The following is a 13521-nucleotide window of genomic DNA, read 5'->3' as shown; positions in this document are numbered from 1 at the left end:
CTTCCTTCCTTCCTTCCTTCCTTCCTTCCTTCCTTCCTTCCTTCCTTCCTTCTTCCCTTTCTTCTTTCCTTCCTGCTTTCTTCCCTCCCTCCCTTCTTCCTACTTCTCTGTCCAGGTCCCTTTTAATGCCTCCTTTCCCCCCTTTATTTCTTCCTCACTCCCATCCAGTTTTCCCACCAAGAAACAGAAAATTAAGACAAAATGAATTTCTATTTAGTGTCTGGGTACTTCTAGGAATGCCTTAATGGTGAACAGATTGAGAGGCAGATCTTCAACATTTATATGATGCTGTTAAGGTGCAAAGTGCTTTCCTAACAATAATCCTGAAGTATTATCATCTCCATTTCACAGAGGAAAAAACTGAGACTCCAAGAGAGATTGAGTGATTAGATTCTGAGCTGAAGAAAAGTAAAAGAGGATGTGGAGAGACAGCAACAATTGGCTCCTGGTTCATTTCCCCCACCTACTGAGAATCAGCATGGCTTCATCAAGCCTGGTCATGCCAGACTAACCTCATTTCCTTTTTTGACAGGGTTACTAGACTGATATATCAGGGGAATGTTATAGATAAGGATGCCTAGATTTTAGCAAAACCTTTGACAAATTCTCTCATCCTGTCATTATGGACAAGATGGAGAGATGGCAGCTGGACATATCACTGTTAGGTGGATTTTGAACTAATAGAATGGCCCCACGCAAAGAAAAGAATCATCACTAAGGGATTGCTATCAACTTGGAGGGAGGACTCAAGAAAAAGTGCCTCAGAGAAGTGGTGTATTTGGTCCCTTGATATTTTGGTTTTTATCATTACTTGGATAAAGGCATGAGAAACATGCTCATTAAATTTTGCAAGGACACAAAATTAACATTGAATGAAAGAATAAGCATCTAAAAATATCTTGACAGACTCAACAAAGGACCAGATCTAATACAATAAAATTTTAAAGGAACAAAGGTAAAGTCTACACCTGGGCTAAAATAACCACCTTCACAAGTATATAAAAATCAACTTTACCATATCCAGGGCTGTAGAGAGACTCACTATTAGGGACTTCTTTCCTTATTGCCTTGTCTTCACCCTGTCCCCTTCCAATGTACCTCCCTTCTCCTCTTGGGGGGCCCACCAAGACTTTGTCAAGGCTGCTGGCTATATAAATGCCCATACAATATGCTATCACTCTTACAAGCTTCTGTGCCTTCTGACCTCCAGACCCCAAAGATCAGTCATATGACTTAGTAATATACCCTAAGTACCCATAGCTTGTTTCATCCTTCCTGTGGATCAACTGTGTTGCTTCCTTCAGATAGTCTTATTCCTTAAGAGAAATGATTTACTCATCGCCCCCTATTTATCCCTAGTGCTTAGCTCATAATAATCAATAAATGCTTTTTCTTCCATCCATCCATCTATCCATCCATCTGTTCACAAGTACAAGATGTGGAAGGGGTAGAGGAGTGAGATGGTTTATAAGAAAAAGCAATATATCTCAGTGGAAAGAGCACTGGCTTGGAGCCAGATGCTCTGTGTCCAAATCCTAGCTCTGAAGTTTACAACTGATAATGATACTGGTAAGGTTCTTTGAACCTCAATTTCCTCATGTATAAGATGAAGGAATTAGATAAGGCTAAAACCTGGAATAAATAACTGCTATCCAAATTACTGTCATAGCCTAACCTTCCCAAACAACTTTGTTATTGGCATGAAAAGGACAGTACCAGAAAATACTGGGAAAGATTTCTCTCTAGATGGCCATGACTACCTAGGGTCCTTATCAGAAAGGGGGTCTCTAGTGTTCCACTGATCATTCTACATAGATGTCTCTGACTACTTTAAATCTTTGTTTTTAGCTTTAAAAGCATAATTCCTATGATCTGAGGGATATGTTGGTCTTCTAGCTCAAAATGTATCAAATGGTGGGACTTGGCAGTCAAAATAATGTAATATAAATTAGGTGACCCAGTGGACAGAACTCTGGGTCTGGAATCAGGAAGACCTGGTTCAAGAGCATTTTCAGAGAGTGACCTATGTGACCCTTGACAATGCACTCTCTGCCTCAGTTTCCTTATTTGAAAAATGAGGACTGAAGTGAAAAATCTCCCAGGGTTGTGGAGAGGATAAATCTTAAAGCACCATATACATTCTAGCTCTTATTGTTATGATGCTTTAAGAGAAAACATAGTGCCCCCCACAAAAGAGGTAATTATCTTGTGTTCTTTCCTGGAGCTAACTTAGACCACCTTTGGGGAACTTCATTCAGTTATGGGAACCTAAAATGTAAGGAAGGCTATTTATAAGCTGAGTGACTATATGACATAGTGAATAGATCAGTAGGCTTAGAATCAGGAGGATTCATCTTCATGAGTTCAAATCCAGATTCAGATACATATTAGCTGTGTAACCTTGGGTAAGTCATTCAACTGTTTGCCTAATATGTAAAATGAACTGGAGAAGGAAATGGTAAACCATTTGATTATCTTTGCTAAGTGGGGCCAAGGACAGTCTGATGGGACTGAAATAACTGAACAAAACCAACAATTTATAAGCTAGTTTATATCAAGAGGTCAGTGGACCAAGTAAGAGACCTGGAGATCATGGTACATGCAGATGGGCTGAAAGAATGGGATTGACTGGAGAAGATTTACAGGAGATATGATAGTTGTCTTAAAAAAAAAGCAAGCAAAACTAATGTTGGCATTGGCTCTGGGTGTATATGCATGCATGCGTGCGTGTGTGTGTGTGTGTGTGTGTGTGTGTGTGTGTGTGTGTGTTGTGTGTGTGTGGTCTCAATCAACACCTTGAATCCTCTACTTCTCTGTCAAGAGATAAGTAGCAAGTTTCATCATGGATCCCCTTGGAATCATGGTTGGTCACTGCTTGGATCAGAATTCTTAGGGCTTTCAAAGCTGTTTTGTCTTTAATTTGCTATTGTTTGAATTGTTCTCCTGGTTTTACTCATTTCAGTCTGTCTCAGTCCATAGAAGTGTTCCCTCCCTATACAAATCTTTCTCTGAAACCATCACTTTCCTGGTTTCTTATAGCATGATAAAATTCCCTCACATTCACATATTACAATTTGTTCAACCATTCCTTCCAAAGGATCCAGGATTCAAGGTGTCAACTGATCGAGACAGATTTTGTGTTAATATGGCCAGTGCCATTTCCTAATTGATGGATATCGCCTCAGTTTTCAGTTCTTTGCCACTTCAAGAGATAAATATCTTAAAATATTTAATGGAAGTCTGGTGGAACACAAATATGGAGCAACACTGTGGTATAGTGCATAGCATGCTAGATTTTGAATAAGGAAGACCTGGGTTCACGACTTGACTGACATTCCCTAGTTATATGACCATATACAAATTATGGAAACTCTCTGAAACTCTGGTTCTTTATCTAGAGTAATAATATAGTAATGACAATAATAAACTACCCGTTTATAAGCCTAGGAGCTAAGAATGGTTTTTAAATGAAAATGTATTTTAACATTAAAATCCAGACCAAACAAGTGAGAGAGCATTACAAGATGTAAAATGAATCATTTTAACTATATGAAATTTAAAAGTTTTTGTACAAACAAAACCAAAGTAACCAAGATTAGAAGGGAAATAAAAAATTGGGCAAAAATTTTATAACAAATGTCTCTAATAAAGGTCTAATTTCTCAAATTTATAGAGAACCAAGTTAAATTTATAAGAATATAAGTCATTCCCCAGTTGACAAATGGTCACAGGATATGAACAAGCAGTTTTCAGATGAAGAAATCAAAGCTGTTAATAATCATGGGGAAAAAATGTCACTCTTGATTAGAGAAAAGCAAACTAAAACAACTTTTTGAGGTTCTGTGACCTCACATTGATCAGGTTGGCCAGTATAGTAATAGTAAAGGAAAGTGATAAATGTTGGAGGGCAAAATTGGGACACTAATACATTGTTGGTAGAGTTGTGAATTAATCCAAACATTCTGGATGGCAATTTGGAACTATGTCCAAAGAACTATAAAACTGTGCATACCCTTTGATCCTATAATACCACTAGTAGGTCTGTATCCCAGAGAGATCATATAAAAGGGGAAAGGACATACTTGTACAAAAATATTTATAGCAGATCTTTCTGTAGCTATAAAGAATTAGAAATTAAGGAGATGCCCATCAATTGGGGAATTAACAAATTTTGGTACATGATGGTGATGGAATATTATTATATTATAAGAAATTATGAACAAGATGATTTCAGAAAAAGCTGGAAAGATCTACATGAACTGGTGCAGAATGAAATAAGCATAAGCAGGAAAACATTGTACAGAGTAACAGCAACATTGTATGACAATCAATTATGGAAGACTTCACCACTCTCAGCAATGCAATGATCCAGGACAATTCTGAAGGACTTATCATAAAGAATGCTATCCACCTCCAGAGAAAGACCCGTTGAAGTTGGGGTGCAGATCAAAGCATATAATTTTTCATATTAATTTATTTATGGTTTTATTTGGGGTTTTGGTTTAATACGAGTATTCTCTTACAACAGTGACCCATATGGAAGTATGTTTTGTATGATAATACATGTATAATCCAGATCAAATTGCTCATCATATTTGGGAAGGGAGGGAAGGAGATAATTTAGATCTTATAATTTCAGAAAATGTATGTTGAAAATTGTTATTATATGTAATTGGGAAAAATATCTTCAAAAATAAATCAATAAATAAAATGTGGCTAGTGGGTCATAGTTTGCAGACCTCTTGATAATTCCCCCAATACCTATCTCACAGGTTTGTTGTGCTGATGGATAATTTACCTCATCTCTCTGAGTCTCAGCTCTCTAACCTATGAAATGGGATCAGTAATTCTTATAGGACCTGCCTTACAGGATTGTTTTGAGGTCCAAATGAGATAATGAATGTTAACAAACTTTAAAAGATTCTATACATGACAATTATTACTATTGTTCTGTTTGACCTCAGGGCCCTGAAGAGGGATTAAGGACTGAAAGTTGCTGAGAGGTTGATTTAGTCTTAATGCAAGGAAGAACTTTCTAATGAATCTGCCTGTAAGTGGAATGAGTATTTCCTTAGGAGGGGAGGTCCTCCTTCCTGAAAGTTTTCAAGTGGATGATCCATAACCACCTGTCAAGATCCTATAGGAAGAATTGTTGTGTGGATAAGGGTTGGACTAAATTACTTTTGAAGTTCCAACTTTGAGACTCTGTGTGACCTTGGTCAAGTCATTGAACCCATCCTCAATTTCCATATCTGTAAAATAAGGGTGTTATTGACCGCTAAGGTTTTTTCGAACTCTAGATTCATTAAGAGAGATTATATACTATAATAATAATAAAAATAATAGCTAGTATTTATATAGCACCTACTATGTGCCAGGTACTATGCTAAGTGCTTTTCAAATATAATCTCATTTGCGATAATACATGTATAACCCAGTGAAATTGCCTGTCAGCTCTGGGAAGGGGGAAGGAAGAGGGGAGGGAGACAACATGAATCATATAACTTTGGGAAAATTATGTGTAAATTTGTTCTTGTAATAAAATAAGACAAAATTTTAAAAATTTAAATAAATATAATATTTTAAAATCAGATATTATCTCATTTGATACAACTTTGAGAGGTAGATGTTATTATTTATCCCTATTTTACAATTGAGGGAACTAAGATAGAGATTAAGTGACTTGCCCCAGATGACACAGACAGTAAATGTCTAAGGCTAGATTTGAACCAAGGTCTTTCTAACTCCAAGGCTCAGTGCTCTACTTATTGTGCCACCTAGCTGTAAAGACCCTTAGCCTCCTTTCTATTATGTTAGGTTTAACCAACAGCCTCTGAATCTCAGCTTCCTCTGGCTCTCTAAGGAGAGTTTCTACTACCAATAATCCATTTTAGGGACAGCTTTCCTCTACAGCATCATTTGTCCCTGATAACTGCCTCACACCCAAGAGAGGACCTCCTTTGGATTGTTCCCCTGAGCAGGTCCTGTTCATGGAGGAGATTTAGACCCAGGTAGAGAGATCTAGATCAGGCTCTGTGTGTATGAAGGGTGGTGGCTGCTGTTCCTGGGACACAGGTGGTCGACAGGTGGTTCACTAGCATGACTGTCTCAGTTCAGCACCACCTAGGGCTCAGAAATGGGAGGAAGGGTATGGCTGGATCCACAGAAGTGGGGAGGAGAGGAAAAGACCTTCAGAGTCCCAGGGCTCTTCTAAATCCCCATCTGGGCATGAGTCACTGTCTAGCCTCCCTTATTTGCCCTCTCCATCCCACTCTTCATTCAGTGAAGACCCAGATTCGGTTTACTGGGGGAAGAGATGTGTGTCCCAGAGCCTACAGAGTAATGCTGGGTTGTCCAGAGGTACCAGTGTCATAGGATCATAGATGTAGACCTAGAGGGGACCTTAAGCCATCTGGTCCAACCTCATTTTACAAATGAAGAGGCTGAAACTCAGACAAGTGGCTTAATAATAAGAGCTAACATTTCAGAACCTTTTCAGGATTGTTAAGCTCTGCACTGGTTATTCTATTCAATTTGAAGAAAGTCCCATTGATAGATACCAAGTGGTAGGCTGGGAAATGTATATATGCCCTATCTCTTTGTGTCTGAGCCCCTTGTATGGAATGTGTTGGACAAAGGCTCAAAATGCAGGCATCCATGGATGAGCCTGTGCCTATGTGTTTATACTATCTAAATGGATATGTCATCTTGGGAAAAGAAGGAAACTGGTTTTTGCCATTCTTTACAATGGAAAGTGGGTCCAGCATACATCATCACCCTTATTTTAGAGATGGAGAAGCACCCCAATCTCCAAAGGCATTCAGTGGCCAACCGGAGTCTAGATGTTATAAATGTCTCATCTGGTTTGGGGAATGAAGTGGGCTAGCAAGGAGGAGTGATTATGATGAATAGGTGCCCACAGGTAGGACAGTTTGGAAGGAAATTCCACCCAATCCAAAGACTTAGCAAGTTAGAATCACCACCCTAAGGCTGAGCGGTCCATCTCTAAAAGGTACACATGGAAAGAACACCAGACCAGGAGTCAGGAAAACTGGGTTCTAGTCACATTTTCTCTACCAACTAGTGACCTTGGACACAATGAACTTCAATTTCTTTATACACAAATTGGGCTGCTAAGCTGACTGGGATATGGTTGTGAGATTACAGACATCATAAAAGATGTCTGTTCTTCATGATGCAAAACTATGGTTTTCCCAATGGCCTTTCCCCTCTACTCTGAAATCTCAGGATTGAGATCAAGTGATTCCCTGGGCCAAGAAGTTGGTTTGCTAAATCAAACATGGTACCCGGGGCTAGAGTGAGGCATTGCCATTCACATCATCATCAATCAGTCTGACCTCTGATCTCTCTATCTCCTCCCTGGATAGGCCAAGCTACCTGTGGCCCTCGGCAGGAAGGAGATCCCTTGGATGCTCCCTTATATATTCTGTTCCACCGTCTCCAATCCCTCTAGGCCTGACACAGCCAGGGCTTTGTTGCTGGGATGTCTGCCCACAAGGCCCTGCCAGGGAGACCTGCTCCCAGATCCCAGCCACAACCACTGGGCCTCACTCTAGCATCAGGTGCCCTGAGCTTGCTGGGCTCTCATCCCCACTGAGGAAATAGTTCTGCATCGATCAGCGAAAACCAGCAGCAATTTTGGACCAGAGCCCTGATGCTTAATATCATTATGAAGCCAACAATGCATCCAATCCCATTATCAGCCCCGGTCATGCAGCTTCAAGCCAAACCCAGTTGCAAATGGCTTTCTCCTGTCTGAGAGGGCCAGAGTCTTCTGTGGCTGAGGGGAGAGATTTTATCTTTAATTGACAACTGGCTGTCTGCCATCTCCCGGAGAGTGGCCTGGACTCCGAGCCTGGCTTTTCTCTTTCATTTCAGGAATGGCTTTTCTCCTAAGACTGTTCCTCCAGCTTCTCCCTGATGTTGTCCCCTGACCATCACCCCTGCCGCTGCCCCCTCAGTCCCTCCCCTCCCTACTCCCTTTTGATCCAGGCTGATCAGGTCAATTCCAAACCGTGTTATTTGGTTCTTCTCTCATGTGGCCCAAACCAGAGAGGCTCCAGGACTGAGTACCATGGCCCGGTCCTCGCAGCATTAGCGGGTAGTTAAAAGCAAGAGAAGTAAGCAGCAGAGATGGCGTGGTGGGCACCGTACTGGGCCTGGCATCAGGAAGACTTCAGTTCAGTTCTAATCCTTTGTCTAATACTTGCTAGTATTATGTCGGACTCTGTCTAGAAAAGTCATATAACCTTGCTCAGCCTCAGTTTCCTCAGCTGCAAAATGAGGAATGAGGATAATAATAGATGCTACCTCCCAGGGCAATTGTGAAAAATCAGAGGAAGCAACAAATGTCAAGTGTTTTGCAAACCTTAAAGTGCTAGAAATGCCAACAATTATTATTAGCTGTTATGAATACAGTCTATGTGTGTGTTGGGGGTGAGGTGCAAAGACAGCCAAGGGAAGGGGGAGGGACTGAGTTGGGGGGAGCTGTCGAACAGAATCTATCCTTGGGTCCTCTGTGCCTCTGTCCCTGTCCTGCCCCTGGTGGAGGGGGTTGGGGGGCTCCCTAGATTCTTCCCTTGCTTTCCATTCTCCATTACTCTTACCCCCAGCGTAGGGGATGTCACTTTTTCCCTGGCTGTTTGCGTTTTTGCTTCAGAGTAGTTACTCCGCCATCTGTGTGCTCTGTCCTCATTGTCAGCCCTACCTACGTAGGCATGGTGTGATTTCAGGGGGGCCAGGAAGGCCCCCTGCTCAAAATAGTGCCTCCCCCTCCCACTGCCTGATGCCTGGGTTTCTTTTAATAGAGGAGGGACAAAACCTTTGATTCCACAATTACCATGCAGTGTAGTGAGGGGGCAGTGAGGTTTAATGAAAGTGATGTGGTTGTGCCATCCTGCAGGGGAGCTGGGAGAGCTGCCCTGCCAGTGGCTAGTTGAGCCACCTGGGGCCACTCCTCTCACTCACCTCTTGAACTTTAGTTTCCTCATTTGTAAAATGTTGAGAGGGCTCTGCCTCAGCTTGATTTCACTTCAAAACTGACAAGTTTTTTTTTAAATTTCTTTGATATCATTCAAGCTTAGAATTCTTTGGGGGGCTCATAACTGAGGGAAGGAAGGCAGAAAGGAAGGAAGGCAGAAAGGAAGGCAGAAAGGAAGGAAGGAAGGAAAGAAGGAAGGAAGGAAGGAAGGAAGAAAGGAAGGAAGGAAGGAAGGAAGGAAGGAAGGAAGGGAGGAAGGAAGGAAGGGAGGAAGGAAGGAAGGAAGGGAGGAAGGAAGGAAGGAAGGAAGGGAGGGAGGAAGGAAGGGAGGAAGGAAGGAAGGGAGGAAGGAAGGAAAAAGAGGGAGGGAAGGAAAAAAGAAGGGAGAAAGGAGGGAGGGAAAGGAAGGAGAAAAAGAGCAGGAAAGAGGGAAGGAATAAGGGAAAGAGGGAAAGAAGGAAGGACAAAAAGAGGGAAGGAAAGAGGGGGAGAAGGAGGGAAAGAGGTCAGAAAGGAATTATTTATTAAGTACCTACTATGCCCCCAGGCACTATGTTAAGCACTTTACAAATATATTATTTAATCTTTAAAACAACAGTAGGAATTAGGTGCTGTTATGACTCCCATTTATAGTTGAATAAATTGAAAATGAGATCAAATGACTTGCACAGTTATACAATTAGTATCTGAGGCAAAATTTGAACCCAGGTCTTCCTGACTCTAGGCCCAGTGTTCAGGTTACTGCACCATCCAGCTTTCTCTCTATGGAGAGAAAGAGACAAATTTCACCCTCATTTAGTCTCTCTGAGTATCAGTTATCTGAAAAATGGGGATAACCACACTTGAATAACTTGCCTTGCAGAATTGTTGGAAGGAAAATGCTCCCCAAACTTAGCATTATTTGTGTTAATTCCACCCCCTTCACACCCCTGAGTTAATACAGCAAAAGTTTAATGGCAGAGGAGGAAGAGGTGTTAAGAGATCACAGATCTAGAGTTAGGAAGAACCTCAGAGGTCATCTGGTCCAATTTACTTGTTTTACAAGGACAAACTGTACACACTGCAGGAAGTAAGCATCAGAGGTCAAATCTGAACCCAGATCCTTGGCCTATGGAGCCAAGGCTCTTTCTCTTGTCCCATAATGCCTCCCTATATGATACTGTTGTATGTAAATGTGTAAGGAAGAAGGCAACTTAATGGAGTTGCTCCTTTCCAATTTTAAAATTTGATTCAGTATATAGTAAGCATTCATTCTGTGCCTATAGACTCAGTCAAATGGACCCCTGATCTCATGGTCCCTTCAATCATGCAGACCCAACCCATTTGTGTCTGCTTATAATAAGGTCATAGAAGACTAACTTTTGGCCACCCTAGGGTGTATGAGAGAGATTAGTTCTTGAGAGCTGTTCTGATGAGGACAACACTTGGTTAAAAGGTTAAAAGGGTTGGGAAGGGACTATCATGGGATGGAGAGGGGAGGTAGGAATCCCTCAGACAAACTTTGTCATAGGTTATGGACCTATAAAATAACTTAGAGGACCTCTAGACCACTAATTTAATAGGTAAGAAAACTGATTTCCATGGAAGTTGTTTCCTAAGGACACGCAATATCAGTGGTAGGATTTGAAGGCAGTCCTTGGACTCCAGGCAGTGTTCTTTCCTCCTTCATCATGGTCCAAACCTGACCCTTTATGTGTATGTCAACTTGTAGACTGTAGACTCCCAGAGGGGAGACCCTGGGTTCCAGCCCAGTTGTATGTTTGCCAAGTATGTGAGTAAAGACTTTTCCCCTGGTTCTGCAGAAAGGAAAGGGAGGGGTCCATTCACACACCAAGGCCATTGAGACAGCTCCAAATCTCTTTATTGGGGCTTGACCACAGTATGACAGCCAGAGGCATGCGGACAGGCCAGCAGCTCCTGGCCAGAGTATTGCCTTGGACACAGAGAGAGGTAACAGCTTTAGAAAAGTATTGACAGACATCAGGGAGGATTGGGGAGGGGAGAGGGAAAGGAGTGCTGGAGTAAGGGGCAGAGGCCAAGGCAGAAGGGGCAGCCGCCTTGCCTCTGCTATTGCACGCGTCCCCTGGCCCAAGGTCAGGAAGTAGAGTATTGCAACTCATCTCATCTTGTCCTGAGGTTTCCACGGGTCCCCGGACGACTGAACCAGACAGACAGACAGATACCCCTCCCCCTGAGTCCGCCTGGCAGCATCTTTGAAAACAAATGGAGAAGGAGACAACATACAGAAACACAATAACAAGATGACCCCTGTCTGTGGAGGAGATGGGTCAAGAGAGGGACATGGATATCCCATTCCTCTGGCCATGATACCATTGACCACAGGTCACAGGGGTAGGAGTAATGAATGGGTCCTGCTTGAAGGGAAGTCTGGAAATCTGAACCTCTGCCAGGCTCTGTCTGCCCCTGATATGTATGGGTTGGGATAGGAGAACAGATGGACCCAGAGTAGTGAATGGCTAAACTCAAGTCAAGCCATATGTGGAAACAGAAACCACACCAGCCAACCACCCAGCTTACAGTTGGAGTTCCACTGGTAGGTTCTGGACACTTGGGAAAAATTAATGTGGAACTAGGAGTAAGAAAGGAGATGGGACCCTAGGACTTGGAGTTGGTGGGGAAGAGGAGGGGTAGCTGAGGCTGACACAAAAGACAGACCACCAAGCAACACATGCACTACAAACAGGGGTACAGCATGTAAGAATATAGAATATATATGTGTTTATATATATATATATGCATATAGATCTTTTAATGTACAATCGAATAAACCATCAGACCCATCTTGGGCCACCGGATGTATGTGTGTATGTGCGTATTTTTCCAACAGTCCTGCACAAACAAGGACTGCCGATTCTTTCCGAGTGAAAGATCCTTTCCTGGTTTCCAGAGTTTTCCCTAAGCCTCTCGCACTGTCTCTCTCCATGCTCCCAGCCTCCACGTGAGCCAAACTTTAAGAGAAGGTGAGGACCTCGGCCTGGGCATAATTGGACGAGAGGACGTCTTGGCAGGTCTCTGCGTTTAAAGAGCACAGGTGTGAGTCACCGGTACACACACTTTCCCATTGACATTGCCTTCTTTGGGGACAAGGCAAGGTGAAAGGCAAGAAAAAGTTAGAAGGGAGGAACCCCCAACCCACAGGTGATGGGGCCAGGGGAGGGCATCTAGTTAGTCTTCCACACCTGGGCTGAAAGACTTGGGAGGAGCTGGTTGCATGTAACTGTTAAAAACACCATCCCCTTCCTCCTCTCCTCATTCCCTTTTCTTTTTATCACACCCACACATCTTCCATGGTTGATACTCCCCGGGGTCACCTAGCCTACATACAAGAGACTGGGAGTATAAGGATGAAATCCAACACATCTCTGCCCTCATGTTACCTATAGTCTATCTACTAAGGGAGAATCTGATGTGTGGGCAGTTAAATGTAAGATACTGTAGAACATGATGGAAAGAATAGACAGAAAATGCTCTCTAAAAATTTGTGAAGGGAGAAAACAGTTCCCTAACTCCAGATATGCTCTGAGACCCATATCCTGAAGGTCCCCTGGTCCCTCTAACTATGGACAGTGAAGAAGTTAGCCCCTGAAGGAGATGAGTGCAAAGCTCAGCAGAATTGATTATGGGGGTTATTGGGATGGCCTTTGAGCCATTGTAGGCTTCCTAGCAAATTTACTGGAGACTTCCTAAAGAATGCCCTGACTCTATATATACATGCTATGTCCTACCAGCCTGATTTCCTACCCTAGTTGGTACACGAGGAAATCCACACAAATTAGATATTTCCCTCAAGAGACAGGGAACTAAAAAAACCTCACAACCTAACTGCTTTCCCTGTCATGCATGAAGGGTCAAAAACTAGATGGTGAACAAGGCATATGTCCTCTGAGTTGGAAAGGTGACAAATTTAATCCTTGGGTAGTCCTATGCACCACCTCCTTCTAGCTTTCAGGTCCCTTCCTGCAATTCTCCATCTCTCATGAATGTCCTAAGAACCGCATGAATCTAGAAGACAAAACATGGATCCAGGAAGGCATCTTGGAGATAGCTTCTCCACTGTCAGTCACTGACCTTACCTTGTCCTGAACATATCTACAAGAGATCCTTTACAAAACTGGATAGTAAATCTAAAGTTTATAAAGTTCATTCCTCACAATGGCCCAAATGAAATAGGTAGTGTGAATATTATCATCTCCTTTTCACAGAGGAGAAAACTGAGACTCTGGATTACCTCTAGTCATACAGCTATGTCATTCCAGAGATTTAAAGCCAGCTATCTTCTAATGCCAAGTCCAATGTTCTTCCCACTACACCATGCTATTTCTCCCATCTTCCAAAGACAGGCCTCACCCATTCAGGACCCCATGTCTAGTATTCCTATTCTAAGATCCAAGCTTCCCTTAGGTCATCAGGTACCCTTGTTCCTTCTTGTCCCAGGAATAAGGAAGACAGTGTGGATCAGAGGAAAATTCAGACCCCAGACCTGTTCTTTCTTTCCTGGG

The 13521-nt window shown here is 42.5% G+C and overlaps 1 protein-coding gene across 2 annotated transcripts in view; it reads right to left on the bottom strand.

The window, feature by feature from the left end:
* KCNC4 (potassium voltage-gated channel subfamily C member 4) overlaps positions 1 to 13521 on the bottom strand; it is a 61676-nt gene that overhangs the window by 8172 nt on the left and 39983 nt on the right. Inside the window, exon 4 of one of the 2 annotated variants that reach the window (XM_007485107.3) lies at positions 10841 to 12034. The exons of the other annotated variant lie outside the window; for it this stretch is intronic. Within the exon in view, the coding sequence (XP_007485169.2) occupies positions 11973 to 12034 (62 nt within the window). The 3' untranslated portion in view covers positions 10841 to 11972. Of the gene's footprint in view, positions 1 to 10840; positions 12035 to 13521 lie in introns of those variants that run through there. 2 annotated transcript variants of the gene reach the window in all.

This window comes from Monodelphis domestica, chromosome 2, assembly GCF_027887165.1.
Source record: "Monodelphis domestica isolate mMonDom1 chromosome 2, mMonDom1.pri, whole genome shotgun sequence".
NCBI lineage: Eukaryota > Metazoa > Chordata > Mammalia > Didelphimorphia > Didelphidae > Monodelphis > Monodelphis domestica.
The sequence above is the reverse complement of the archived record's forward strand: the minus strand, read 5'-3'. Positions and strand labels throughout refer to the sequence as shown.